Here is a 26,302-nt window from a genome sequence, read left to right as displayed (position 1 = left end):
CCTCTTCTATTTTTGTGCTTTATTGTCTGAAAGTTTTGCCAATTTACATTGCAGACTGTACATTTTATTTTCAATTGCAGTGAATCTGCTAGCAAAACTAATCTGTAAGTGCAATTGGCACTTAGACATACGTGCATCTATACCATTGATAGATGCATACACTAGCGCACTCAGAATCTGTTCCATCAGCTCCATTCTTATCCTACTTTTATTTTGAGATATAGAAGTGTACAAAAGTACTGTAAAGAAATGTGTAGATGCATGGTTAGCGTAGGAAGAAAAGGGTGGGTATATCTAATTTATTCTATCTAGTTTGTTGCTTGGCTGTTCTGGTCTACAAATTCAGATGTTTCTGTAACTGTTTTTTTGTGTGATGGATGGCTTTTTGGGAAAGTCAGTACATATGTCAGAGGCGCTGCAGACATTTTAAGCGCAGCTGCCTTGACACACCCCAGTCCTGTGAGGAGCTTGTTAAGCGAGTTGAAGGGACAGCCAAAGAAACACGGTGTATACTTTTGTATCTCAAGAATGCAGTTTTTCTTTATGAGTATAAGTATGATAATTCTTGCCAAAAGTCTGTCCGTTGTTTGCTTGTCCATTCTGAGCTTGGCATTGATGGATGGAAAGGGAGGCATGAAGTGCTTTATCAGCTTCTTGATAAAGGCAGACTGCATGGGTGCCTCTGTCTCAAACAGATGCCCCAGTGTCTTTTTTTTGTTGGCTTGGAATATCTTGCAGATGCTATCGAACAAAACAGCCCATATGCAGTTGTCTAGGTCTTTTTCGTAATTGATAGTGCCTCTTTCGATTATTGCAGCTGTGAGTGGGCACACTTCTATCTCTTTGCTGCGCATGCTCGATGCTACCTCTTCTGCCAGCTCATACGGATCGAATCCCACAATGTTTCGGATGCTGTATATGTCTTTTGGATTTTGCACATTTTCAGCTTTTTCTGGGAACATAGGCTCCATCAAAATATTTTCCTCGTCTTTTCTGCTGTGCTCCTGCGGGGCTATTGTCTGCAAAAGCGTTTCTGTTTTGCTTTCCAGGTTATCAGTTACTTCTCTGAATCTCTTCGATTTGTTGTACTTTCTCAAGAATGCAGCATTTCCAAACATCATTGTGAGCTCGAACACATTTTTAAAGTCTGTACTGTTCTCTATCTCTTTTATATCTTTTTTGAAGAACGTTTTGGCCTTGAAATAGTGCACGGGCTTTACATACATCGTCTCTCCGTTTATGCTCACCGGCTGCTCTGATCGGGCGCTGCTGCTGGCCAGTGCGTACGTGCAGGGAATATCGCTCTCCTGGGTTGCTATTATGTATGTTTCTTTCTTGCTGCACTCTGACTTGAGAACTGGAGGCAGTCCTTCTTCTGTTTCTTCTCTTGTAAAAAAACAGTTCTTCTTGAACGGCGCCACAATTTCACCGAACTCGCTCATAGAAAAAGAAAAGAGCAGAATTAAATATTTTATGGATGGAGTAGAGAAATCCGCTTTATTGCCAGCCAGCCGCAGAAAAAGAGCAGAAAGAGCAGACAGTTCAGCATTCGCAAGAACACTGGCAGCACAGAAATATTCTCCAATTAACTGGAGCAAGATCGTAAAGAGTGTGGGATGCATACCCTGCCAGCTAGCTAGCACAAGCGAAATAGATGGGAGAAACACAACGCCAAAAGAGGTAAGATTGCCAGTACAGTGCATAGATGCAACAGAAAGAGAGGCTATTTCAAATAATGCAGAAAAGTTCCAAAAGACGCTTTCAGAGCTTAGTATCTCAGGCAGAGAGTGTCCTTCGGCTGTATTCCTGTATCCGCTGGCTAGTGGAGAGATAGAAAAAGCTGTCAAGAAGAAAAAGAAACTTATAGCGCTGGAAAAGCCTGCATTTAAAAATGATAGCTGCAAAAAAAGAGAAGGCGTAAGAGTAAGATTGCGTAGAAAAGAGTGGATGAGATCAGCTGCAGACGAGTTTAGAAGTGCAGCAAGAAGAGAAGTTGAAAATACAGGACAGTTGGAAAAGAACAGACGCTGCTCGTCTATGAGCATAAGTATTCGGAGCGTGCTAGACAGTATAGCTGAAGAGATGATGGATAAACATGTACCAAATAAAGCCAAACCACCAAAAGCAAAGAAGAATAAGCCCGTTGCAATATTGCTTTCAGCACTCCCAGAGGTTCCTCCGATAAAAAAAGAGTATTTAGAGAGGGCTCCGTTGAGCATAAGATCGAGAATATTTAGAGAGGGAGTCAGCAAGCAAATAAAAAAGCTTTTATAGAACTAGAGTCTGCAGGATACTTGGCGTGTTAGTTGTCTATGTAAGAAATTAAGATAAATAGATGGAATAAAGACAGAGGGTGTGCCTGAGAAAAGAATAAACGGTACGCTTATTACGGATTAGATCTGTCGCACTGCAAAGAGTCAATAGAATGAGTGAGATATAAGAATGATCAACACATGAATTTAATTGCAGAAAAAAAAGAGTTATATTGATGTATATGTAATACAGCACTGTTCCAATGCAGAGTAAATGGGTAAGAAAGTGTTTACTGTATGGGGTAGATGGCGAATCTAGGTAAGTCTGTGCAGATATGTCTTTAGAAGCGCAGAGAGCTAATAAATGAAGGAGTATGATGAAAAGTAAATTTGTTTTTATTTTTGTGCTAATGGAAGAGAATAACTCCGATAAAGCAGGAAAACAGCTGACATGCGAGGAATATCTCAAGCGAGGAGAGGATATAGAACCGCCTGTGCCGGTGGACGTGGCTAAAGAAATGTTTTTTATGCTTGGCAGCGTAACAGACTACGATGAAGTCCTGCACGACCACGCACTTTCGTACATACAGACAGTAGAGCAGGCAGAAAGCCTTGCTGCGTGCTTTGAAATGGTGTACGAAGTTCTGAGAAAAGAGGCAAAAAAAGAGATGGATTTAGTGCAGATAAATGTAGTATTAGAAGTGGCAGTTGCCAAAATAAAAAAACACGAGAGCAAATGGATCGACAGGTGCCCCGAGGCAGAGAGCAAGCAAAAGACAGAGCCAGCGCGCGCCGTGGAGAAGACAAGTGGAGAGCTGCTGGACATTCCAAGACAGCAGCCGCTGACTGTGATAAGATCAGGTCTCTTCACGATAAAGAAGCTGGCTAGGCTGCGCTACGAGCTAAAGCAGAAACAGGAAAGAGCAGAGAAAATAGTGGAGCAGGAAGAAAGCACAGAAGAGGAAGAAAAATCAATGCTTTCCTTTTTCAGCACTCTATCGGAAAAGATCATAGACGACCTGGAAAAGAGCCTCAACAGCATAGAAACAGATAAGCTGTTTATGGGGGAGTGGGAGGGCATTGAATCGCCTAATCTCCAGCTGGACTTTATTGAGCTTGCCCTAAGCTTTCTAGAGTCGTATGTGCAGGCTTCGATCATCTTTGATAAGCCAATTATCAAAAAAGAGGTGCTAGAAGCCCTGGCAAATACGCACTACAAGAACTACATAGGGTATCTGGGCGGCGTGTTCATTGAAGAGCTAGAGGCTGAGCTAGTTGGGTGCTTTAGCCTTTCCATGCAAATGTCTATCCTTCTGAAAGGCTCTGCACAGACGGACTGTTTCTCTCTATTCTCAGAGGAAGGGCGAAGCATCCTCAGAGACAAGTACATATTCTACGTGCAGAACGCAATGCTCAAGTGTCTGGGCCTCCTGTACTACAAAGAAAAGAATGAAGTGCTGGTTGACATTGTGTACTCTTTCTACACAACAGGGTGCCTGGATGGCTTTATGCCGCAGCAGAAAAAACAGATAATAAGCCACTCAGTCGACATACTCACAAAGTATCTCAGCCAGGAAGACGTTCTTCAGTTGATCAGGAAGATCATATATCTGTACGACAGCGCAGCACAGTACTCCGAAGGAATGGCTTTGATGATATCTGTTTTTTTGTCAAAGATCAAATCAAAAAACAAGAACAGCATTAAGGAGATAAACGACTTCTTCATAAAAATAATAGCCAGGAGCCCAAACAAGATAGAGCACATTGACCCGTACTGCACATTCCTGTCAATGCACGACATTGGCATTCCTCTGCACCATCTCATCAGAAGATACGACCCGCAGTTCATATCCACTTTCTACTCCACGTATTTCAGGCATCCGTTTACGCTTGAAAAGGGAACGCAGGCAGTTGGTGATTTCATCAACTTTGTCTGTCTCTCTGCAGACCTCACGTACATATACATTATGAACATGGTCCCGTTTGTCCCCACATCTCCGTTTATTGTGCACAAGCTATTTCTGATATACAAGAGAATATACGCAAATGCAAATATGTTCGCCCGGGGAATCGAAGCAGAGATGCTTCTACTGCGCATGAAGACGCCTGCTCTTGTGGGGATTGCAGGGTTCATATTCAGCGACCCAAAGCCCCTTATAAAAAAGAAAGATCTGAGGAAAATGGCAGAAACAATTGGAATAAGCCACAGCCTGAACGAAGACTACATTGTTTTTCTGAGCCTCCTGTACTCTGTTGAAAAGGCAAAGATAGAGAACTACAACTACAAAGGCATTGTCAGCTATCTGAAAGACGAGGTTACTCTAAAGTACATGGGAAAGCATCTTCCGCAGATTATTTCCATGCTGCACAGGGAGGTATCGGTGGAGTCTATTGATTTCTACAAAACATATGCATGCGAGCTCCTGAAGATAGCAGCAGTTCCCACGGCGTATCCGCTTTCTCTCAAAATTATAGTGGAAACGCTGAAAATCCTCATAGAAAAAGAGCCCTCGATTGTTCTAACAGAGGAGTTCCACGTGCGGTTCAAAGAGTGCTTTGACACGTTCAGAGTAAACGAGTTTTCGATGTACAACCTGAAAGCCACTTTTCAGAAGTACACGTCGCTGTATGAGACAATTCTTGCGCGCATTAAGGAAGAGGTGATTGAAGCATACAACTACATTGTCCTGAACATTGTGGACCTCGGCCTCTTCAACGCTCTTCCTGTGATGCGAGACGAGAGAGGAATAAAAGAGCTTTTGAATCGGTCAAACCTCATCATGAAGATAATAACAAAGTTCCCAACAGCCCCGATGCAGGGCGTGGAGATATGGGAGTGGCTCTATTCGGTGTGCACAAAGAAAGTGCTCCGATCCAACAGCGCAGGGTACATAACAGGGAGCAGTGTCGACCTATCTACATCGAAAATGCCGCTGACCGAAGAAGAGTATGCGCATTTGCTCTACGCAATCAACACAGAGTGGATCAATGACCTAATCACAATGCGAAAAGACACGCCAGGGATCATTGAAAACACAAGAAACTACCTCAGATGGATACTTGCAGAGGAGTACTCCCTGGAGAGTTTGCTGGTGCTTCTTAAAGTTTCTACGCGGGAGGAAAAGAAAGAGCTTCTAAAGAAAGCTGTTCTCACAGGATACAACGTAAAAGAAGATCCGTCTATATACCACTCGCTCTACATGGCCTCCAAAGGCACTTTCTACGACTATCCACTAGCGCACACGTACAACTTTCTTTGCGCGCTGAACAAGACAAAAAAGTACCTGAAAATAAGAAAGCTGAAAGAACAGGAGCTGTACGAGCTGGGAATAGACGAGCTGATATTCCTCAGCTCAGAGTACAGGATAAAGAAGGTAGACGAGGTGCTTGTAAAAAAACAAATTGTTCGGTGCTCTGGCTTTTTCATAGACATAAACAGACTTAGCATTATAGATGCCATATCGGTGATAGCCAACTCAGAGGACGAGCAGGAAGTCTTCAAGGCGCTTAGCCATTTGGCAAGCGAGGAGGAGAAGGGAGATGCTTTGGTGTTTTATGCCCCGCAGATTGTCCAACTGCTGAGGAAGTCGTACATCAGAAACGGAAAAGAGATAAAAGACATGCTGATTAAAACTGTGAAAAATAAAACATCGCATGCACTGATATGGGAGCTAAAGGCGCAGGGAGAAGCATCGATGAAAGCGTATGAGAACGAGATATTGGAGACAATGGAGCCTGAAGCAAAAGAGCAGTATTTTAGGATCAGTGTGCTTTTGGATAACTTTGCAAAGATATCTGAAAGACTGCAGGAGTACGTGTCTGTTGACAGAGACACAAAGAAGAAGCTGATCAACAAAGAAATATCAGAAGTAACGTTCCCCGAGGGGTGCTATCTCCCAATCACAGGCGAAACTGTTGTAAAAGTGGTGGAGGGATCGGGAAAGGTGCTGCAGAGCGCAGAAAAGGTGCCTTACATGGTTACTTTCAAAGTGAAAGATAAAAAGACAGACGAGGAGATAGACAGACAGGTGATATTCAAGTTTGGCGATGACTGCAGACAGGACGTGCTTGCTCTGCAGATCATACAAATATTCCAGAACATTTTCAAGGGAAAGGGACTCTCTGTCTACCTCTACCCGTACAAAGTGATTGCCACAGGGTACGGATCAGGAATCATAGAAGTAATACCGCATGCGTTCTCAAGGGACCAGATCGGGCGCGAAAGAGTGAACAATCTGGTGGACTATTTCTCGCTAAAGTACGGGTACAGAGAAGGCCACAGATACATCCAGGCGCTAAAGAACTTTGTGGAAAGCTTTGCAGGATATTCTCTTGTGACGTACATTCTGAACATAAAAGACAGACACAACGGAAACATCATGATAACAGACGAAGGGCACCTGATACACATTGACTTTGGGTTTATGTTTGACATCTCCCCGGGAAACATCAACATCGAAAGCCCGATCAAAATAACCGATGAAATATTCTCTTTACTGGGCGGATCGGAAGGAGAGGCTTTTGCGATGTACAAAGACCTGATGGTTAAAGGCTTCTATATCCTGCGAAAGAGAGCCAAAGAGATAGTTCTTATGGCTGATCTAGGGCGGTATAGCGGGCTGTCGTGCTACACTCCAGCAACAATGAAGAACTTAATATCTCGGTTCAGACTGGACCTATCAGATGAAGAAGTGCCAGAGTTTGTGTACAACCTCATCACGTCCTCCACTAAGAAACTGCGCACGTGGATATACGACCAGTACCAGCACCTTACGAACAACATTGCATTCTAGTTTACCGATAGAAACACTGCCAGTTCATGCAATGTGTATAATAAATCACAGATGCTGATATCTACCGCCTACTTGCTTCTCGTCCTCTGAGCAATATACCCGTAAATTAAATTATTGCTGGTTTTTCTTGTTTTTTCCTTTATGCTCAGCTAGTGGCACTTAGCACCTCTATTTTTATGCGTTTCTATTCTAGCACACTTAATGCCTTATGTGGAAGTGCTGCTGTCTTTCTATCGGATAGATCTGTCTTGTTCTGGAGATAAATAGCATAAAAGCTGGTGTGAAAACAGTACAGTTTATTTTCGGGGAGACAATTGAAATGGAAATAAATAATTAATTAGATTCTCCGGAAGTTTACGGCTATAAATAAAAAACAAATTATTTTTATATTAATATGGCAGAAAGACAAACGGAAGGACTGAGAAGCAAAAATCAGTTGAAGATATACAACACGATCACGAAAATAAAGGAAGAGCTGAAGGTTGAAGGATATTTTTTTAAATGGTACACATGCGGCCCCACTGTATACGACTCCTCGCACATAGGCCACGCGCGCAGCTACATAACTTTGGACATTATAAGAAAAACACTTGAAAGGTATTTTGGGTACAACATAACATACATAATGAACATAACAGACCTCGACGACAAGATCATCACAAAGGCAAAGGAGTTTATGGACACTCTTCCAGAGGACATCCACACAGAGTTCAACAAACTCTCAATCAAGCTGGAAACAGAGACAGAAGAGCAGATGAAGCTGCATCTAGCCAGCAGACAGGTCAGCCGGAAGTACGAGACAGAGTTCTTCAAAGACATGCAGGCCCTTGGCGTGGATCTCCCAAACTACACCACAAGAGTCACAGACTATGTGGATGAGATCATCAGATTTATCTCTCAAATAGAAGAGAAGGGATACGCATACGAAAGCGATGGGTCAGTGTACTTTGACGTGTACAAGTACAGAGAAAGCCACAAGTATCCTCTGATGTGCGCAGCGAGCACGCAGGAAGACCAGCAAAGTCTTCTAGAGGAAGGAGAGGGCAAGCTGACCGAGGGACAGAAGCAGAGAAAAGAGGACTTTGTGCTCTGGAAGAAGAGCAAGGCAGGAGAGCCCGCGTGGGCATCCAAGTGGGGCGCAGGAAGACCCGGGTGGCACATTGAGTGCAGTGCAATGGCTGCTAATATCGCAGGAGGACGCATAGACATGCACTCGGGAGGCATTGATCTTATGTTCCCGCACCACGACAATGAGATTGCGCAGTCTGAGGGATACGGTCTGACGAACTGGGTGGGGCACTTTATGCACACTGGGCATCTGCACATTGAGGGGCTGAAGATGAGCAAGAGTCTCAAGAACTTCATCAAGGTAGAAGAGCTTTTGAAGAAAGGCACTGCAAGAGAGCTGAGAATGATGTTTATCCTGCAGAGGTACACTGGCCCAATGACCTACAGCGAAGAAAGCCTGGAAAGAGCTAAGATCGTGGACAAGAAGATATTCAGGTACATTTCACTCTATGCAGGAGAGAAAGCAGACGTATCTAAGTCGGTGAACGCTGTGTCTCCCTTCACGGCCAGCGAAAGTTCTATTTTGAAAGAGTTTGAAGAGACTGCGCTGGAGATAGACGCGGCAATAAAGGACGACTTTAACTTCCCTAGGGCGCTGAAGCTCGCCACAGATCTGGCTGGAATGGAGTCAAAGACAGAGGTAAAAGAGATCCACCAGCACATCGCAGGGTATTTAAAGAGACTTATGCACAGCATAGGGCTGGAGATAGATGAAGCTCCTGCGTCTTCTGATTCATCTGCAATGCTAGAGATTATCAGCAGCTTTAGAAACACGATAAGAGAGCTTGCAAAGGCATCGTCTGACAAAAAGGGATACTTTGACGCATGTGACGCAATAAGAAAGAAAATGGAAGAGAAGGGATTTCTGATAGAAGATGGAAACGGACAGGCATCAGCATCTGTTAGAAAGAGGTGCTAGTGTGAATGGACAAACTCTATGCACTGCAGCTAAGACAGAGTCTATGGCTATGCTAAAATAGCAGAAGATCTAATCATCTAAAGCAACTAAGGCCTAGTCAATAAAAGATTCTAATTATGCTAAAGACTTACAACTATTTCTGGACAGATCTTCGTTTTTACTTTTACTTCAGCCTTTGTACCGCTTACTATTCATTCTTTGATGGATCTGCATTAGGAAAATATGAGAGAAAATGGAACTTATAATTCTGCAAATGAGAACAGACTGGAGAAATAAAGGAGTCTTTGTGTTTTTGGTTATGCCAATTGTCTTAGAAATCATCTGTAGAAGGTAGAGATGGCGAGTTGCAGAAAGATAATAACATCCATTTATTTATTTTCCAAAGGCATAGTCAACTTCAAAGTCATCTATGTCATCGAACTCTTTGGGCTCTAGTCTGTTTGCTTCTGCTTTATCTGGAAGCTCTTTCAGAAGGATCTTCCCCATTTTGTTCTGTGTCTTCACGGTATTTACTTTACCGCACGCCTTGCACCTCTGCTGGATGTGTTTTCTGTGGCTGTCTGTGAAGAGAACTGTCTCGGGGTTTCTTTCGCAGGACTTGCACAGAACAAACTCTTCGATGAACCTAAATATGTGTGCTTGCACTTTTTCTTTGTCGTGTGCTCCATTTATTATGTATTTGGAGTTTGCGTCGTCTATGCTGGAGAGCGTGCCCAGCTCGTACGACAAGTACTTTGTGAGATGCTTGGGCTCTCTGTCCAGACTTCTTGATATCTCTTCAATATTCACCAGAACAGTCTTTATCCCGTTTCCTCTTCCCTCTATCTTTGTTTCCACTTCAGGCATTTTGTATCGGTAAAATGCATCTTGTGAGTTACGATCTATATTAATTGTCTTCATTCCAATAAAAAAAACACATAAAAAGTATTTGCAATATTACGATAAAATGGGCGAGAAATGCACAGCTACAGCGAACATTTCGATTCTATCTGAGGTAGAGGTGCAAATAGGCCTATAGATACAGACACGTATCTTTCTTCTGCGCCCTCTTTTTTTACCAGTTCCCAGACAAAGGAGTAGAAGTGGAGTATTCGTTTTGTGCGCTGGCTTAGAAGAATGGAAGAGCAGAGTTTAGCTAATAACTATCTTAACGAGCTCATCTACTATTTCTTCGCACTGCTTGTTCTTTGATCTAATGTCTGCTATGGTCTCTTTTACGTTCTTTATGATCGACTCTTCCATCTGTGCCAGCTCTTCATTTGCCTGCTGGAAGTATCTCTTTACTTCCTCTACCTTCGCTTGCTCTAGGTTCTTTTCGTACTCTTGGCTCTTCTCAATGGTTTTTTGCAGCAAGGCATCGCCTTCCCTGCGGGCCTCCTGTATTATGTCCTTTGCCTTTTTGTCAGCCTCTGCTAGTCTCTTAATTCTCTCTGTGGTCATCTGAAAATTTAAAAAGACAAAGTGAAACACTAAAATAATTAGATTGTTGCCAACAGCGCGATAAAAGAGATAAGACAGATATCCACACGGCTGGACAGCTGTTGAGGGCACTGCGAAGAGTTTGGCTCTTTCTTTTCGATCTTCCTGTATATCTAAAATCTTTTCAATATTTAGAATATGCCAAGCAGTGTGGGCTCCAGGAAGGAGAAGGAGAAAGACGAAAAAACAGAAGAAGAGAAGGACTTTCTGAAGCTCTTTGATTTTGTGTGCACAGGAGACCTGAAGAGCCTGCGGAACGCCCTGTGCGTGTACGAGATAGAGCACGGGAAGGTCTTCGATCTCAAGATTGTAAATAAGCACGGGCTGTACCTCATACACTCGGCAGCATACTACGGGCAGAAAGACGTCTTGGAGTTTCTTCTATCCTCAGTGTGCGAAGTCGATGAAAAAGACATAACGCTCTTCGAGGCCATTGCATCTGACAACATTTCCTTTGAAAGCGTTGAAGCAGACAATGTGTCCTCTGCCTCGTACATGACAGCGCCTGCTGTCTTTGGGCACGCCAAGCCCAATACGAGCTTCATAAACATCCGCTCGCTCGACCAGCAGGCCACACCCATGCACTTTGCAGCACTTGGAGGAAATAAGAACAACATTATCCTGTATTTACTGGCATGCGGAGCAGATCCCAGGCTGCGCGACAGCAAAGGGCTAACACCGCAAGAGCTCGCCAAGGCCCACGGCCACAAGAAAACAGAGAAAACCATCAGTAAGTACATCCAGACCATCAACAAGAAAATAAAGTAGCAAAGTCTATCTAATGCATTTCGAATGCAGTGTAAGATACCCAAAATATACAAGAATAAAAAGAATAATCGATCTGGGAGCATACCAGCAAAGGTAAGCCAAGAAAAAGAAATAATCGCTAAATATGGGAAATAGTTAGTGGATAAGCTAGAGTGCAGTTCTGGTCTCTAGTAATACAGTCTACATGCTCTCTGTCTAATTAGTATATGTAGCGTATAATAGATAGAAGCGTATGAAATAATGGTGAATAAATACTCAGCTAACTAAATGCGATTTATTAATACTACTCATTTGAATTAAACCATGAACTCTTTTCTCTGTATCTCCATCATCAGGCCGTACGCTGACACCTCTGCGCACGGGTCTTCTGCGTACCCGCACAGCATGTGGCTTATTGTGGGGTCGTTAAGCAGTGCTTCATACGCAGTGTGCGAGTCCTGCACGCTCAAATACGAGACTGTCACTAAGTCGCCTTCTTTTCTCTCTATTTTATCTATCTCTCCGTATCTAGACAGCTCAGGCTCCAGCTTTGCTTCGTTGATTGACTTTTCCATTCGAAGAAGAATGCTCCGGGTGGCTCCCTTGTATGCCAGCACAGGCGCTATGTGTGGGAGCTGCTGTATCTTCCCCGGGCCGAGCTTGACCTGCATTCCCCGAATACACACGGAGAACATCTGCGAGTACTCGATAAACGCAGCAGCAGACACATAGTTAAAAAATGCAACAAATGCGCACTTTTTGTCTCTGATGAGCTTTATGGTGTACACCCGCCCGCCCTGCACCACTGCGAGTATCTCTGCAGGCGTTGTGTCCACTGGGATGTTTCCAAAGTACACCGTTCGGCTGTTGTGTGCTGCTGTGTCATCGCTCTCTCCCGTGCCGCATTTGTCTTTTCCAAAGCATGTTTTTACGTTCTGGAACAAACTGTCCTCGCGAATGTTCACGACAAACTCCATTGCTGCGACAAACGAGAAAAACTCAATGTACGCAAGCTTTCTGTCTCGCATGTGCTTCAGAGACTCCACGGCTCCGTACTTCTCTGCCTCCTCTCTGATAAAGTCTCCCGTCATGAAGTCGTCTAAGCTCGTCAGCATGACGTTCCTGGTTCCTCCTGCAGCGTGTGCTATGTACAGTTTCTCTCTTTCCTTGTCGGAGAGAGGGCTTTCTATTGGCTGGACTGCGACCTTTGTGCCCTCTAGCACCACCTCGCTTCCGAGGGCAGTCCACTGCTGGAATAAATCAAAGTACGAGAAAAAAGAAATGTGTACCGAGAAAGAATCCTTTTCAGCCGAAAGTATATCCACTCCTTTAAAGAGCTGCAGGATGCTTGGCAGGTCTACTTTCTCGGGAACTCCACTAAACAAAAGAACAGTGTATTTCTGCATGTCCTCCGGGCTTCTTGCGGATTCTTGTGTTCCTCTGCAGTTTCTTGTATTCGTCATTGATTTTTTCTATTTTTTAATTTCATGAGTATGTATAGACACGAGACATATTTGGCAATTTACATGACTGTCCTGGGCAGCATCTGTGTGAACGACTACATCAAGGGGAGAAGCCTCTACGGGTGTCTTGTCGGAATGGCTGAGAAAAGGCTCCACCACTTTCTCCTCTCTCTCTTTTTTATAGGCTCGCTGTACGTGATAGGAAAGGGGGTTGTGTCTCTGACAATAGGCACTCTCTCGCCCCTGGACAAAGAAGGCGTGCAGGAAAACGCGATGCGATACCTGGGAAACATCTGTTTGGTTGTGACTCTTTTTGCAGATAACATTACGATCCGGTGTCTTGTTCTTTTTGCCTTTGTTTTTGGCTTGAAAGTGCTGCATTGGCTGATAGGCTTTAGAATAGACGCGCTTGAGAAGAGCGGGGCATCCTGCACACAGATGGAGAGAGTTGTGCTCCTGACGGTTTCTCTCTTTGTTCTAGACGGTGCTCTGGCGTACCATTTCATAGCCACCGCCCTCGAGGCGCCTGGTGTTTCGATTCTCTTTGCCTTTGAGTTCTTCACTTTGTTTGCGTACACTGTGCGGTCGCTCTACACTCTCTCTGTGCTCTACCTTGTTGCTTCTTCTGGCATTGAGGACAGGATTTTCCTGGTTTTCTACGGAGACTTTCTGTTCTGTGTGGTAAAGATCCTCGCGCACATTGTCTGTCTCGTATGGACCACCATGAACTTTAAAATGCCCATCAATCTGCTCCGAGAGTGCATAATAGCGATCAAGCACCTTATTGTAAAGACAAAGTCTATGCTCGCATACAAGTCGCTAATTTCCTTCTTGGATCGGTGTGCAGATGTACCAGGTGAGCAGCTGGGGAGTGATAAAACATGTCTAATATGCCACGAAGACATGGCAATGGGAAAGAGGCTGGAGTGCTCGCACACTTTCCACTTTGTCTGTCTGAAAGAGTGGCTGCACAGACAGCAGGCATGCCCGGTGTGCAGAAAGGAGGTGGCCTCCAAAAAAGAGGAGCAGCCTGCATCCTCCAGCAGAGAAACACAGACAGCGCCCACCGATATTTCTTCTGTGGTAAGAGTTCTCTTCAACGGCCAAAATGACGAGTACGAGGGAGTGCCTGTGACTATAGCCAGCGAGCAGCCGTAGATAGACTCCCTGTGTGTTCAAACAGCCCATGCAAATACTGCCTGTAGAGTTAAAGATGCTTAGACTTGGGCCTAGTGATAGGCTGTCCTTTCTACTCTCCAGGATTTTAATACAAATATATTCATTATAATTTTTACTTTATTTACACAGTGATATCCTAGATTGCGATGTGTATCTCTTTTTAATATAGACACTTTATTTCCCAAAAATAGGGGAATGTGGAGATGGCATATTTGCTGTGTACTGTTTCTTTTTTCTTTTTCTTTCGACTATTTCTTTGAGCACGACCACCCTGCCAAAGGACTCGTAGCTCAGAAGGCTTTGGTTCAGCTTGTCTATCTCTGAAGTATGGACAAGAGGCTGCTCTTGCTGGAAGTCTGGCTTGTCTGGCACTTCCTTATTGACTATGCACTCTTTTATGTAGCCCAGGATGTTTTCTCTGAGGTAGAAAGAGAAGATGACGAAAAGCTCTCCCTCTGGGATTGAGTAGACCCGGAACAGGTCTTTGGCGTATATCTCTGGCTCGTTTTTTATTGGCAGAGTGAAGCACACCCGGTCCTCTATCCACAGATAATTGGGCACTTTGAAGTCGATGTGCAGGTTTATTTTGGCGCTCCTGTAGAGGTGTGCGAACTTCTCTATGTCTGCTGTGTACTTCGTAACCTGTGTTGCTATATCTGTGTGCATCCTTATTGCTGGGGTTTCTATTTGAGATTCGTACTCTTCTTTGTCTATTCCTGGGAGCAGCGGAAGCACGCTTTTGGAAAAGTATTCTGACGAGAACTTTGTCCTGTCTATGAAGAACAGCTCGCAGGCCTGCGGGCTGCCCTCGGTTGCTCTGGCTCTTATTGGCAATAATTTCATGCCCGCAAAGAAAATAATATTTAAGAGACGCCTTTGATCATACACAAATAGAGCAGTCTATTTGTATACTGCGTAGAATGAAAGATATGGAGGTCAGGGCGCAGTCCCCAGGGTCTTCTCCTTTTCCGAGAAGCAAAGAGGTAGAAATAGATCCAATCGCGAACTTACCCCTTATGGAAAATTCCGTTGAGATAAAAAAGAAGGACGTGATTTTTGAAACAAAAAAGAACTTGATTAAAAGGCCCACGCGCGTTGTGCGCATTTCGCAGGACCACGTGTCCCCGCAGGATGGAGGCCTGGTCAGGCTGTGTTTCCTGTGCAGCGGCAAAAACCAGTGCAGCATGTGCAGCTGCAAGAGACAGGAGAGCTTCGAGTGCGGGGAAAGCAAAGAGATCGAGTACGTGACCGCACAGAAAGCCTTCTCGCCCGAGGAGTTTGCATCCGAGAAAAAGCGGTTTGCAAAAAACTCTTTTGCTCTCTGCAAGAGGTGCTCTTTTCTGAAAGAGTGGCCGCTAATTACCTGGGAGAACGACACAATAGTGACAAAGTTTTTATCTGTTAATACTGCTCTGCTCTTCTACCAGGCGCACAAGAGCACGCTCTCTCTTTCATGGGGGTACGAGCCCCAGCCCGCCCTCTACCGCATAGAGGAGGAGAACATTCGGCTGAAAATACTTGAAAAGGTTTTTTCGCCAAGCAGGACAAAAGACTTGGAGTTCTACTGCGGCATCGAGGAGCCTGCGAAAAAAGAGGTTAAGCCTGCGCTGGTGTCTATACTGGAGACAGAGAAGTCCAGAGACTTTATATGCATGGCAAGCGGGCGCGTGTCAAACATCGCCCTCCAGGCAAAAATCAGAGAGCTGTCGCAGAACGATCTTCTTCTGACCATTTCAAAGCTCTCTCCACAGGTGTTTTTTTATTTGGCAAAGCACAAGTACGGAACATACGTCATCCAGCTGATAATTGGCATGATCAAGGACGATTTGCTGATAGAAGAGATTAAGCGGCACATCTCACCGTACTCCACGGCGCTGCTGCAGCACGAGATAGGAAACTATGTTGTGCAAAGGATAATAGACTTTGACAAAAAGTTTGTGTACAGCTGCTTCATGAAAGACTTCGAGCGCATTGTGAGCACGAAGATAGGATCGCGCGCCTTCAAAAGCTGCATAAAGCACTTCTGTGCATACAAAAAAGAGATCATCGCAGTGCTTTCCTCCGACTTTCAGACTGCCATTCCATTCGAGGAGCAGAAGGTCCTTAAAGCTGCCCTGAAAGAGCTCCTGTCTGTCTCTGACAGAGCTGTGTAAAGTGCTCGCTTGGTTACACAGAGTACAGAAAATAAAATTCTGAGAATAAATTGAAAGCTGTAGTTAATAGAATATTTTTACACTTTTTCTTTTGCTATTCAAATATATCCAGGCAGTATAATACGCACAGAATTAACAGTAGAAGCAAAGCAGAAGATCTGGTTATAAATAGATAGTATTTATTGTATTAGTAAGTATGCTCGTATTGTCTTATGGTATACTTGGTAAGCGTAGATCGATTAGCTATCAGCCTTCTTTGCTAGCTGCAGAATGTTCTTTAGCTCTCTGCAAAACACAACCTCGAGTAAGTTGTCGTCATCCACTATGCAGTATGGTATTCCCAGAGTTTCCAGGTACTTCCCAATGACCACCTCGCCAATGACAGCCTTGACTGTTCGCATTTCTTTGATCATAGCACCGCTTCCTACGATCAGCAAAAGAGTGTTTGAAAGCATTCCCTGCGAGAGCGCGCCATCGTAGAAAAGCCCGTCGCTTATCAGTATGTTGTATCCGTACCTGTACTCTTCTTCAAAGACCCAGGCCACTCTTGTTTCGTTTGCCTCGAAAGTAAGCCCTTCCACCAGTCTTCTGATGTCCTTGTGCTGGTGGATGGTTGAGCTGAAGGTGTAGAGCTCAAATGGAATCCCAAGAAGGTCAAGAGAGTTTGTGATGCTCGACAGACTTTTTATCAGAGCATCGACTATGCTTGAGTTCTTGATGCTTCCGCTGTTGTCAACAAATATTCGTATCAGATACTCTCGCCCCTGGTTCTTTGTCTTTCTCATCCAAATTCTGTTCTTCTGTCCGTCACTCGCAATGTACGAGATAATCCTCTTCATGTTCAGCCTTCTCCCGGTTGCATAGTCTCCTTCGTACGCAGACTTTTCATTCTCTTCCAGCACCACACTCAGCTGTTTTGTGAGCTCTGGGTTGGTGATGTGTTTTATCTCCTCGTAGTACGAGACTGGGTCGAGCGATTTTATCGAAGGCCTTTCAAATGGCGCTCTTTTCGGGGCTTCTGTGTCTGGCGCCTCTTTGTACTCTCCTGTGTACACTTCTTCTGCCTCAACGTCTTCTGCGTCCTCGTTCATCGCATCGCCCTTCTCAACTGCCACTTCCCTTTCAGCGCCCTCGCCTTCTTCGTGCCCTATTTTCTCTGCATCGGAGTCTGCGTCTTCCTCTTTTATCAGCTGCTCGGGGTTTACCTCTATCTCTGCGTAGTCGTACTGTTTTATGTTTTCGTTGTACTCTTCGCTCTCGTACTTTTCAATTGAGATCTCTTCATCGCTTTCCTCGCCTTCTTCCAGCTCTATTCCCTCCAGCGACTCTTCGTCGAGTGAGCAGCCGTCCTCTACGTCTTCCAGGTCTTCTCTGTCAAACTCACCGCCTGCTTCTTCGCACATGTCCATGTCCTGCACCTTAAGAGATGCGTCGCTTTCTTCGTCTTTCTCTTCCTCCACGTTTATCTCCTTCAAGTCCTCTGGATTCTCAGAGCCGTCTGTTACTTCGCTGCTGCCCTCTTCCTTCTCTGCCTCCTCGTTCTCTGCCTCGCCTTCTGCATCTTCGTCTTGCTCGCCTGTTTCCTCTTTGTTCTTCTGGTTGAAGTTTTCCTCGTTTTCTGACACAGACCCGTTGTCTACCTCAATGTCTGGCTTGTCTTCTGCGCCTGCTGTTTCCTGCACTTCTCCTGCGTTCTCGCAGTCCACGCCGTCTTCTTCCTCTATCTCTTCGCTCTGCATGTCTTTCTCTCCCTTGTAGTCGTCTCCAACCTCTTCCTCTTTCTTAAGTTTTTCTGAAATGTTCTTCTCGCCTTCTCCCAGCCGCATCCCTGCGTCCTCCAGCTCTTCGATGAGGCCTTCCATGCCCTCGTCCTCGTCTCCGCAGAAGCCAAAGGACATCAGCTCAAAGAAAAGCCCAAGCGACACAATAATCAGCCTGCACTCAGCAGGCGAGGCCTGCATCGCGTAGTTCAGCAGCTTTATTGTGAAGTCTGAAATGCGCGATGCTATTTGGAAGCTGATTGCAGGGTCTGTCTTTAGCACAGCTGTTCCTATGTGCACAATCTTCGCAAGCACAACGTGCTCATACTCTGCTCCCGTGTAGACATGCTTGTAGAACTCCATTGCTCCGACTATTCCTATTCTGGAAGTGCCAGCAGGCATCATGACAGAGAGCTTCTCAAAGAGCACATAGAGCGTTCGTAGTTTGACACTCATGCTTTCCTTTTCCAGCACTCTTTTCTGTCTTTCAACCTCTTTAGCCATGCACACGTAGCACTCCTCTTCGCTGCAAGAACAGTTGAGCGATACGTTCCTGTGGAAGAGCTGTGGCTTGATCACAGACACAATGGGAAGCAAAAGATTTTCCATGTTTTCCTTTATGGCATTTGCCTTTATGAGGATAGACTGCTCTCGTATCGGGACAATTGCGCCGTCTGTTTTCATCTTTATGGCCAGCGCTGTCTCTATCTCTTTCATGCTTTCGTGCACTGTCTCGCCGATCTTCTCTTTTTTCTTTTTTATGTTTTCCAAGTATGGCAAAAAGTACACAAGAATGTTCTTTATCTCGTATCTGCCGCCGTTCTCAACCATCTGTCTGATTATCTCCACTCTCTTGTCCATGTCTCCCACTGTCGACTGCAGCAGAAACTCTTCAATCGCGTACAGACAGCTGGCACTATCGATCTTGTCTTTTCTGCCATCTTTCTTCTCATGCGAGCTGTCTGTTTCTTCGGACACTATTGCGCTGAAGAGGTGCAAAAGCCATCCTGCGTGTATTTCTGAAAACTTTCTCGGGTTGTACGAGCTGATCTCTGCGTACTCTTTGTAGATAACCATTCGTGCTGTGTTCAGCGGGGTGCTTAGGATGTGTATGTGGATCGCATCGCTGTTCAGCGCATCTAGCTCTGCTGCTACCTTCTGTGCAGGCGTGGAGAGAGAGAGCGACTTAAGCGCTGCCACCTTTTCCAGGAGGTACTCCTTTGCCCCGTCTTCCTCCCCCCAGTCAAACTGGTTCTTGCCCACAGGGTTCTTTGCCTTCTTAATTTCGAGGTGCGTCTGGTCTATAAGCTCAACAGCTCTTGCAGTGAGTGATATTCTGTGCAAATCTCTGCTCTCTTCTGCTGCCGTTAGATCGAGTCCCTTTGGCTCAAATCCAACAGACACAGAGAGCAGCCCATCAACAGTGCTATCTAGCGCGTATCGAGCTGACTCTTCAGCGTACTCTGCAGGCGCGTATTTAGATAGACGCGATTCTGTGAGGAGAGCTGCTACAAGAGCCGATAGCTCGCGCGAGCTGACTTCTTCATTGGAGAGCATGCGCCACAGAGCCTGAACGGCCTGCGAGTGCAGCGGACTGATCGATAAAAATGAGATTTCATTTCTTCGGAGTATCTCGCATATTCTGCTCAAGCTTTCCCGAGGCGTGCACAGGCCTGTGTATGCACGCAGGGCTTCCAGGCCTATCTTGGACACGGGCACTGTCTGCTGCTTTACAGCTATCTTTTCTATCCCGCTTTTAAGGAGGGCGTATGCGAAACACTCCCACAGATCTTCGTATTTTGTCATGTCTCTGCGTATAAGAGAGAACGCAAGGGTCTCTGGGAACTCTGCCGTTAGGGCGTCCTTCACAACACCCTGCAGGTAGTATGCGAACTTTTTGAAGTTTCTTTCCTTTCTCTTCTTTCTGATCACCGAGGCATCAGTAGCGGGCTTGGCTGGCTTGTAGACTAGCGCTACGCCGTACTTGTACAGGTAGTAGTTCTGCTTTGCCTTCTTAATTGCGTTCTCCACCAGCTGTCTGCTGTGCTCTTCTATCTTTTCTATTTCAGGGAAGATCAAAGGATCAATTTCGTATTTCAGGCACGCCTCCAGAAGCTCTGTCAATGCTTCGTATGCAGGCGGCTCTGTTTCGAGGGCGGCAATCTCCTGCTCAATGCTGCAAGGAAGGCTGTCCAGCACGCGCGCAATGTCCTGCAGCACTGCCAGATGTTTTAGCATGCCAAACGAAGACTCAGGCGAAAAGACCGTTTCCATTATCTTTACCTTAGCCATGCGCAGAGACACTTCCTTGCGGGGGAGGAAAGGTAGATCCATGGCCTCAAAGTATGCTCTGAGCGCGCTCTCTCCGCTCTCCAGCTTGTTTCGCAGGGCTATAAGCCTATCCAATGCATCCTCTGGCTCGACTGATGGGCTTGTCTCTGTTCTTGTTTTTCTGCTATTCTCCTGCTGTCCTCCTGCAGCTTTCTTTCTGGCAAATGCTGAGCATGTTTCGTACTTGCTCTTCAGATGCATGTGGAGCGCGCTGTTCGTGTACACCTTTCTGTACTCTGGATCCACTGCGTGGAGGGAGATTCTTCGTACCAGCTCGTTTATATCAGACTCCATCTGCTGTGGATTGGCACTAGAAAGAATTTCCATTACCTCTCCTTCCAGCGGGTCTTTTGCCAGAGCCTTCAGGTGCAGCAGAATCTCTTCCTCCATTACATAATTCCTCACTGAGCTTTCTCTTTCCAGGTCTGACAGGTCTGCAAGAAGGGGCCTGAGCGATGCATCTGCCACAGTGTCGTAGTCAAGGATTTTCCTGGCTTTTATGTGCGCATTCAGCAGGCCCGAGGGCACTTTGTGCAGTGCTGCCGTCGTGAGAGACTTTTCGTTCCTGCTCGAGCGCATGCTGAGCATCTTTGCCATGTCTATTGCAGAAAGACTCCCTGCAAGGTGCACCTGTATCGATCTGTTGGTCAGCGCAGGCGACAGATCTTTTGCGCTCTCTGCAAGAGTGAGGATAAAGCGCGTGCTGGGGTGTGTCACCACCTTTCTTGTTTCGCTTCCTCCCTTCTCGTGTATCTCCAGCACACCGCCTATCTCAAAGAGGCTGTTCAGTCTGTCCACCACATCGTTTTTCACTAGATTTATGTTTTTCAGGAGAACTATCTCCCCAGCCTCCACAGCGCGTATGAAGGAAGAGTCTTCCCACATAAACGGGGATGTGCTCTTATCGTCGCCCTTTGTGTATCGGCCCAGGAAGTCTGATGGCTCCATGTCTTTGTGGCACGGCACAGTGCATATCCTGCGGCCTGTTACTCTAGCTATGAATCTAGCTGCGCGCCCCTTGCCCACCGCTCCTTTGATAATGCACGGCCATGCGTTGTTTATTCCGTGCACTAGCGCCTCAAGAGCAGGCACACTCCCGTGCGTTATCACATACTCTGGGTCCTTGGACAGATCGCACGGCAAGAAACTGCCTCCCACAAATAAGCCGTGCGAAGTTCCTCTGTAGAAGGGAATGAGCGAGGCAGTAGAAAACTCGTGCGCATTAGAGATGGGATGCTCATCGAGTGTTGCAGCTTTGACAATAGACGACATAGGCCCCTCTTTTGCACATGCTTTATCGCTCGCTCCTTCCTGATGCAGCTCGACAGGGCTGTGTGTATGCGGAACTAGATGCGCTGATCCAATGGCCATGTGCCTCAAGCAGTCTCTTAGGTTGAGCTGGTACTTTGCTCTGCACTGCAGTAGCTGCTCAGCCAGAGCTCCTGCTCTCTCTTTGTTGGGCGTAGGTGCCTGTGCAAGAATTATTCTAAGATCATCCTCTGTGAAGGGCCCTCTGTGCACGCGAACAAACCTGCTGAGGAAAGACTTTGGGAGAAGCTTTCTTCCGTCTGTTCTGGAGGTCTTAGGGTTCATAGTGCCGAATATAACGGTCTCAGGGTGCAGAGAGACTGATCCAAGCTCTGGCACGTAGATTCTTCTTCTGTAGTCAAGGCATCCATTGAGCCCCTCGAGCACGCTTTGTGTTGCAAGATTGATCTCGTCCACTATGATCCAGTCGCCTCTTGTGATTGCTCTGATGAACTCTCCCTCTATAAACACAATGCCCTGGTCTGTTGGGGTGTTTCTACCCGTCAGATCAGCCATTTCTGTTTCATTACTGAGATTCACTCGGGTGACTCTCTTCCCGAGACGTCTTCCAACCTCCTCAATGATCTTTGTCTTTCCAGTCCCCGGGGGGCCTTCAAGCAGCAGATTGAATCTGCAAAAGAGAGCCTGCAGTATTCGGTACAGGGTTTCCTTCACAGACGGCGGGCTAAACGTGTAGGATGGAAGGTGCGAGCTGCCCTCTCTTTTCTGCAAGATAAACGGGTGTATGCCGAAGATTTCAGAGGTCTCTTCAAGGGGCCCTATCATTGGAAGAGGCATTTGCCGAATCAGCCCAATGCCCTGCTGCAGCACTTCATCGAGCGCCTGCTTCTCTTCTGACGGGTGGTGGCCTGCGTACCGAGCGAGAACCTCTGCCTCTCTTGCACTTTCTATTTGAATGCGCGTCTTGGCCAGGGCCTTGTGCACTGCTCTGTAGAGCTCAGTTCTGTCGTACGTCTCCATTAGCCCGTACTTTTCTGCATAGAAAAGGAAGTACTTTACGGCCTCTTCGTTGTTCTCCAGAGCCTCCACATAGATAGTTGTGAATCGCGTGGAAATGCTCTTTCCAACCTCTCTTTTGCCGTAGTCATCTCCTGGGTTCATTGTCCCAACTATTCGAAAGCCGTCCCGTGCCGAGATGTGTCTGTTGGTTTCGTGCACTCGCATTCTTCTGTCGTCAAACAGCTCGTTCAGGGACTCCAGGACGGAGTCAGGGACCAGGTTTATTTCATCAATTATCAGCGCGCTTCCATTCTCCATTGCCTCAAGCAAAGAGCCATCCTTCCACACAAACTGTGATTTTCTTTTCTCTGCCTCCTTCTTTTCTGCGCTATTCTCTCTGCTCGGTGAATTACTAGACTCTGGCTCGGTACTATTTCTATTTCCAACCACCTCTTTGTATCCTCCGATGAAATCAGAGAGCTCTATGCCCGCATGCATCCCTATAACTGTGCTGGGTGTCTGCATTCTTTTGGATATGTACTCAGACAGATACGTCTTGCCGATACCAGGCGCGCCAACGAGCAGAATGTTCTCACCAGCCACCCACGCAGCCTCTATTTTCCTGAGTGTGCGGGTGACACCAGGCGTGAGAAGGGGAGCGTGCTCTTCCTCTTCCATCGGAACAGAAATAGCCTCTGTGTACTTTTCAACTGTGAACGGCGCTTTAAATACCTTCTCGAAGAGCGTGCAGACTATCTTTGCAATCTTCTCTTTTTCTGTTTGGTTTCTTATTTTTTCTGTTAGAATGAGCATGGTGTAGTAGAAGAGCCTTTCTTCGTCCTTCGTGTTTCTGTCTATGAAGGGCGCCTGCTCTTCGTGGTTGAACCGTGTGAGGATTTTCATAAGCTCTCTGAGCGTGATGTATTCGTGCGATCTGTTGCATGTGAGGATTCGCAGAGCTTCGTAGATATCAAGCAAAACTCTGGTGTACACCTTTCCTGTTCGCATTCCATGCAGGACGATCTCCAGCTCTTCCCTTGTTTTCTCCTCTACGTACAGCTCTATGAATCTGTTCCTGAAGGCTTTGCTCAGATGCTTTCTGTTTCTGTAGTCCGTTGACTCTGCAGGGTTCTGTGTGGCGAACAGCGCAAAGTCTGGATGGGCCTTGACTGTTTTCTGTGTGGCGGGGATAAAGAGCTCTCTGTTGCTGTCCAGCAGACGGTTGAGCGACTCAAGGACTTCAGTGGGCGCAAGGTTCAGCTCATCGAGGAGGACCCAGTGTCCCTCTCGAACAGCCTGCACCAGAGCGCCTTCCTTGTACACAAACTCTGAGCTGCCTCTGTTTGTATCCCTGCTCTCTGCGCTTTGTGTTCTGTCTGTATCTGTCTTCTTGCGTTCTTCTATTTCTGTGCGCTGTCTCTTTATTTTTGGATCTACTGTCTCGTGCGTGCTGTTCTCCATCTCAGACATGCGGAGAGCCTGGCTTTCTGAGGGCTTTGCGCACTCTGTCCTCTCCGCCTCGTTCTGCTCCTCGTACTGCACTCCAAAGGTGCCCAGGTACTCTGTTATGTCTGTGTGCTCGTGGTTGTTTATTCTCACGACCTTTTTTCCTCTGCTCTGTGCTATATATTTTACCAGCGATGTTTTTCCAACGGACGTAGTGCCCTCTAGCAGCACTGCAGTGTGCGTTGATATGGCTGACTCGATCTCTCTGATGTACTCCTGCGCCTGCGGTGTTATGATATAGCTGCTGGTTGAGCTCAGGCTCTTTGGGGCTTCTGCTTCCTCTCCCGTGAAGATTGTTTTCAAAAGCTTCTTTCCCAGGGCCTTGTGCTTTATGCAGAGCTGGGTCAGGAAGTTCACCTTCACAGCCTCTACCACAGGAATGTTTCTCATCTTCAGTGTTCTGATAAGGTTTCTGATCCCAAACAGCGCCTGTCTGTTACTTCCTGTTCTAAGCCCGTTTTTCTCGGCCATCTGCTTTATCTCTGTGTAGAACTGGACTATAGCGCGCACTTCCTGTTCAGTGTGGCTCTTTCCGTATCCATTGGCCACAGCCAGCACATCTTCAGGGCACCGGTCTATCTCGTCTACCCAGTGGTATATAGTCCTGTCCATTTCTATGTTTTTCTTTCCGTGGTCATCTCCCGGGTTGATGCACTGGAACACAATAGTTCTTCCGTCAATTGGAATTACTGCCCCGCTGTCCTCTATGATAGAAAGCTGCCCTCTGTGCACTGCCGTATTGATGTATCTAAGGGTAGAGTTGGGCGCCAAGTTGCTTTCATCCAAAAGTATCCAGTATCCATACAGAGCAGCACGAACGAGGGGGCCTTCAACAAAGACACACACGTTCTGTGCTCCGTCTTCTATTCTTCTCAGGAGCTCTAGTGCCTTGGACAGCTTTGCAATTGCACGCTTTTTCTCCTCTCCTGGCTCTTTTCTCTCTTTTTCCACAAATTTACTGATAAGATCCTCTGCGGTGTCTATGATCACGTCTATTCTTCTCTCTTCTGCTGCCCTGTCTATTTCTTTTAGGAACGCGTCGTTCTTCTCCTCGTTGAAGAAGAGCTCAAAGTATCCCTGCACAATGTCGTTTATGTGCAGGGCCAGCTGCTCAGATGTGGCAAACTGGTAGGACCCAAGAAGGTCTGAGATGTCTGTGTCCTTCGAAAGGTTGACACACAGGAGCTTCCTTGCATCTTTGTACCGTGTGGATAGAAGAATCTTTCTTTTCTCAAATATCTTCTGCACTGCTGTTGTCTTTCCCGTGCCCGTCTCTCCTATTAGCAGGAAAGAGCTTACAACTGCCAGGCCCTCTACCACGGATAGGATCAGCCTTACTGCAGGCTTTGTGAGAACATACTCAACTTCATTTCTCAGACAGGCTGTAGTTTCATGCACAGCTCTGTTCACAATGTGCTCTGTCTCTTCGCACCGAACACACATCATCTCTCGAAGGGAATTTTCTTTAGTTTCTCTCTCTTCCGTTCTCAGGCCTCCTAGGAGGACATCGCTCAGTATCAGGTACAGCCTAGCCCTTGCCTGCGATGGCACTGCGCCAGGTGATGCAAGCTTGCTTATCTTGATGCGCTCCATTATTATCTGCAGGAGATAGTATATTCTTGTGTTTCTTTCCACTTCCTGCGCAATGTTTTCTATCTCGTGCTGTTCTCCGTACTTCTTTATCGCGAGAAGGACCACAGACACAATGCTCTCCACTGCTTCGTCTGTGCCATTTGAGGATGCTGTGCTCTCTTCTGCGAGTGCTCTTGCCAGGCGGGCGAGCAGCAGGGCGTTTGCTTCTTTTTCAGTGCTTACGTCTCCCTTACCGCTGGGCAATCTGCGGCCTCCTCTTCCGCTGCTGCCAGCCTCCTCTTTTTTATGCATCTGCATGGTGTATGCAATGCCTCGGCTTGCATCGGCCGAGTAGTCTTTTGAAAATATAAACATCTGGAACCCTTCGTGCGGTCTTGTCTCTGTTCCCGGTATTTTCTCGTACTCTGACACAATGTAGTTTGTTACAGGGTTTTCCTTTTCCTTGGAGTTGACAATAAGCCAGTACCCGTTCTTCATTGCGCGCACCAACGCGCCCTCTCTTCGCACTATGCTCTTTTCTTCTATGTGCACCTGCTCAACAAGGAGCGAGGTGTCCTGTATGTCCTCTGCGTCTATCTCTACTATGGGAGTGCCGTTCATGCTTGCTGCTGCGTACAGTATTTCTTTGGCTTTTATTGTGCTCGGTATCTCTGCAGGCACCGACAGCTTCTTGACTATCGCGTACTCCTGTAAAAAATTCTCTATTTCTCTGGCCGTGCTTAGCTGGAAAATGCTGGGTCTTCCGCCCTCTTTTTTATGCGTGTCCGTTGTAAATGAATTCATGAAAAGTT

General features: G+C 46.3%; 12 protein-coding genes across 12 annotated transcripts; 6 read left to right on the top strand and 6 right to left on the bottom strand.

Moving 5' to 3' along the window:
• Nucleotides 1–308: 308 nt before the first annotated feature.
• Nucleotides 309–1,442, bottom strand: NEMIN01_0583 (uncharacterized protein; the record flags this gene model as incomplete). The annotated part of the gene is made up of 1 exon (XM_051476525.1): nucleotides 309–1,442. The coding sequence occupies one exon, from the start codon at nucleotides 1,440–1,442 to the stop codon at nucleotides 309–311; it is 1,134 nt and encodes a 377-aa protein (XP_051332485.1).
• A 31-nt stretch (nucleotides 1,443–1,473) lies between these two features.
• Nucleotides 1,474–2,274, top strand: NEMIN01_0582 (uncharacterized protein; the record flags this gene model as incomplete). Its single annotated transcript, XM_051476524.1, has 1 exon — nucleotides 1,474–2,274. One exon carries the CDS (start codon nucleotides 1,474–1,476, stop codon nucleotides 2,272–2,274), a length of 801 nt encoding a protein of 266 aa, XP_051332484.1.
• A 388-nt stretch (nucleotides 2,275–2,662) lies between these two features.
• NEMIN01_0581 (phosphatidylinositol 4-kinase A) lies at nucleotides 2,663–7,045 on the top strand (the record flags this gene model as incomplete). Its single annotated transcript, XM_051476523.1, has 1 exon — nucleotides 2,663–7,045. The coding sequence occupies one exon, from the start codon at nucleotides 2,663–2,665 to the stop codon at nucleotides 7,043–7,045; it is 4,383 nt and encodes a 1,460-aa protein (XP_051332483.1).
• Nucleotides 7,046–7,439: 394 nt separating this feature from the next.
• NEMIN01_0580 (cysteinyl-tRNA synthetase) lies at nucleotides 7,440–9,032 on the top strand (the record flags this gene model as incomplete). The annotated part of the gene is made up of 1 exon (XM_051476522.1): nucleotides 7,440–9,032. The coding sequence occupies one exon, from the start codon at nucleotides 7,440–7,442 to the stop codon at nucleotides 9,030–9,032; it is 1,593 nt and encodes a 530-aa protein (XP_051332482.1).
• Nucleotides 9,033–9,404: 372 nt separating this feature from the next.
• NEMIN01_0579 (translation initiation factor 5) lies at nucleotides 9,405–9,932 on the bottom strand (the record flags this gene model as incomplete). Its single annotated transcript, XM_051476521.1, has 1 exon — nucleotides 9,405–9,932. The coding sequence occupies one exon, from the start codon at nucleotides 9,930–9,932 to the stop codon at nucleotides 9,405–9,407; it is 528 nt and encodes a 175-aa protein (XP_051332481.1).
• A 231-nt stretch (nucleotides 9,933–10,163) lies between these two features.
• NEMIN01_0578 (uncharacterized protein) lies at nucleotides 10,164–10,472 on the bottom strand (the record flags this gene model as incomplete). The annotated part of the gene is made up of 1 exon (XM_051476520.1): nucleotides 10,164–10,472. The coding sequence occupies one exon, from the start codon at nucleotides 10,470–10,472 to the stop codon at nucleotides 10,164–10,166; it is 309 nt and encodes a 102-aa protein (XP_051332480.1).
• Nucleotides 10,473–10,649: 177 nt separating this feature from the next.
• Nucleotides 10,650–11,279, top strand: NEMIN01_0577 (uncharacterized protein; the record flags this gene model as incomplete). Its single annotated transcript, XM_051476519.1, has 1 exon — nucleotides 10,650–11,279. One exon carries the CDS (start codon nucleotides 10,650–10,652, stop codon nucleotides 11,277–11,279), a length of 630 nt encoding a protein of 209 aa, XP_051332479.1.
• Nucleotides 11,280–11,575: 296 nt separating this feature from the next.
• On the bottom strand, nucleotides 11,576–12,721 carry NEMIN01_0576 (uncharacterized protein; the record flags this gene model as incomplete). The annotated part of the gene is made up of 1 exon (XM_051476518.1): nucleotides 11,576–12,721. The coding sequence occupies one exon, from the start codon at nucleotides 12,719–12,721 to the stop codon at nucleotides 11,576–11,578; it is 1,146 nt and encodes a 381-aa protein (XP_051332478.1).
• A 24-nt stretch (nucleotides 12,722–12,745) lies between these two features.
• On the top strand, nucleotides 12,746–13,879 carry NEMIN01_0575 (E3 ubiquitin-protein ligase synoviolin; the record flags this gene model as incomplete). The annotated part of the gene is made up of 1 exon (XM_051476517.1): nucleotides 12,746–13,879. One exon carries the CDS (start codon nucleotides 12,746–12,748, stop codon nucleotides 13,877–13,879), a length of 1,134 nt encoding a protein of 377 aa, XP_051332477.1.
• Nucleotides 13,880–14,074: 195 nt separating this feature from the next.
• NEMIN01_0574 (uncharacterized protein) lies at nucleotides 14,075–14,743 on the bottom strand (the record flags this gene model as incomplete). Its single annotated transcript, XM_051476516.1, has 1 exon — nucleotides 14,075–14,743. The coding sequence occupies one exon, from the start codon at nucleotides 14,741–14,743 to the stop codon at nucleotides 14,075–14,077; it is 669 nt and encodes a 222-aa protein (XP_051332476.1).
• An 86-nt stretch (nucleotides 14,744–14,829) lies between these two features.
• NEMIN01_0573 (uncharacterized protein) lies at nucleotides 14,830–16,053 on the top strand (the record flags this gene model as incomplete). The annotated part of the gene is made up of 1 exon (XM_051476515.1): nucleotides 14,830–16,053. One exon carries the CDS (start codon nucleotides 14,830–14,832, stop codon nucleotides 16,051–16,053), a length of 1,224 nt encoding a protein of 407 aa, XP_051332475.1.
• A 239-nt stretch (nucleotides 16,054–16,292) lies between these two features.
• Nucleotides 16,293–26,294, bottom strand: NEMIN01_0572 (midasin; the record flags this gene model as incomplete). The annotated part of the gene is made up of 1 exon (XM_051476514.1): nucleotides 16,293–26,294. One exon carries the CDS (start codon nucleotides 26,292–26,294, stop codon nucleotides 16,293–16,295), a length of 10,002 nt encoding a protein of 3,333 aa, XP_051332474.1.
• Nucleotides 26,295–26,302: the final 8 nt, after the last annotated feature.

This window comes from Nematocida minor, assembly GCF_024244105.1.
Source record: "Nematocida minor strain JUm1510 chromosome Unknown 7859, whole genome shotgun sequence".
Lineage (NCBI taxonomy): Eukaryota > Fungi > Microsporidia > Nematocida > Nematocida minor.
The sequence above is the reverse complement of the archived record's forward strand: the minus strand, read 5'-3'. Positions and strand labels throughout refer to the sequence as shown.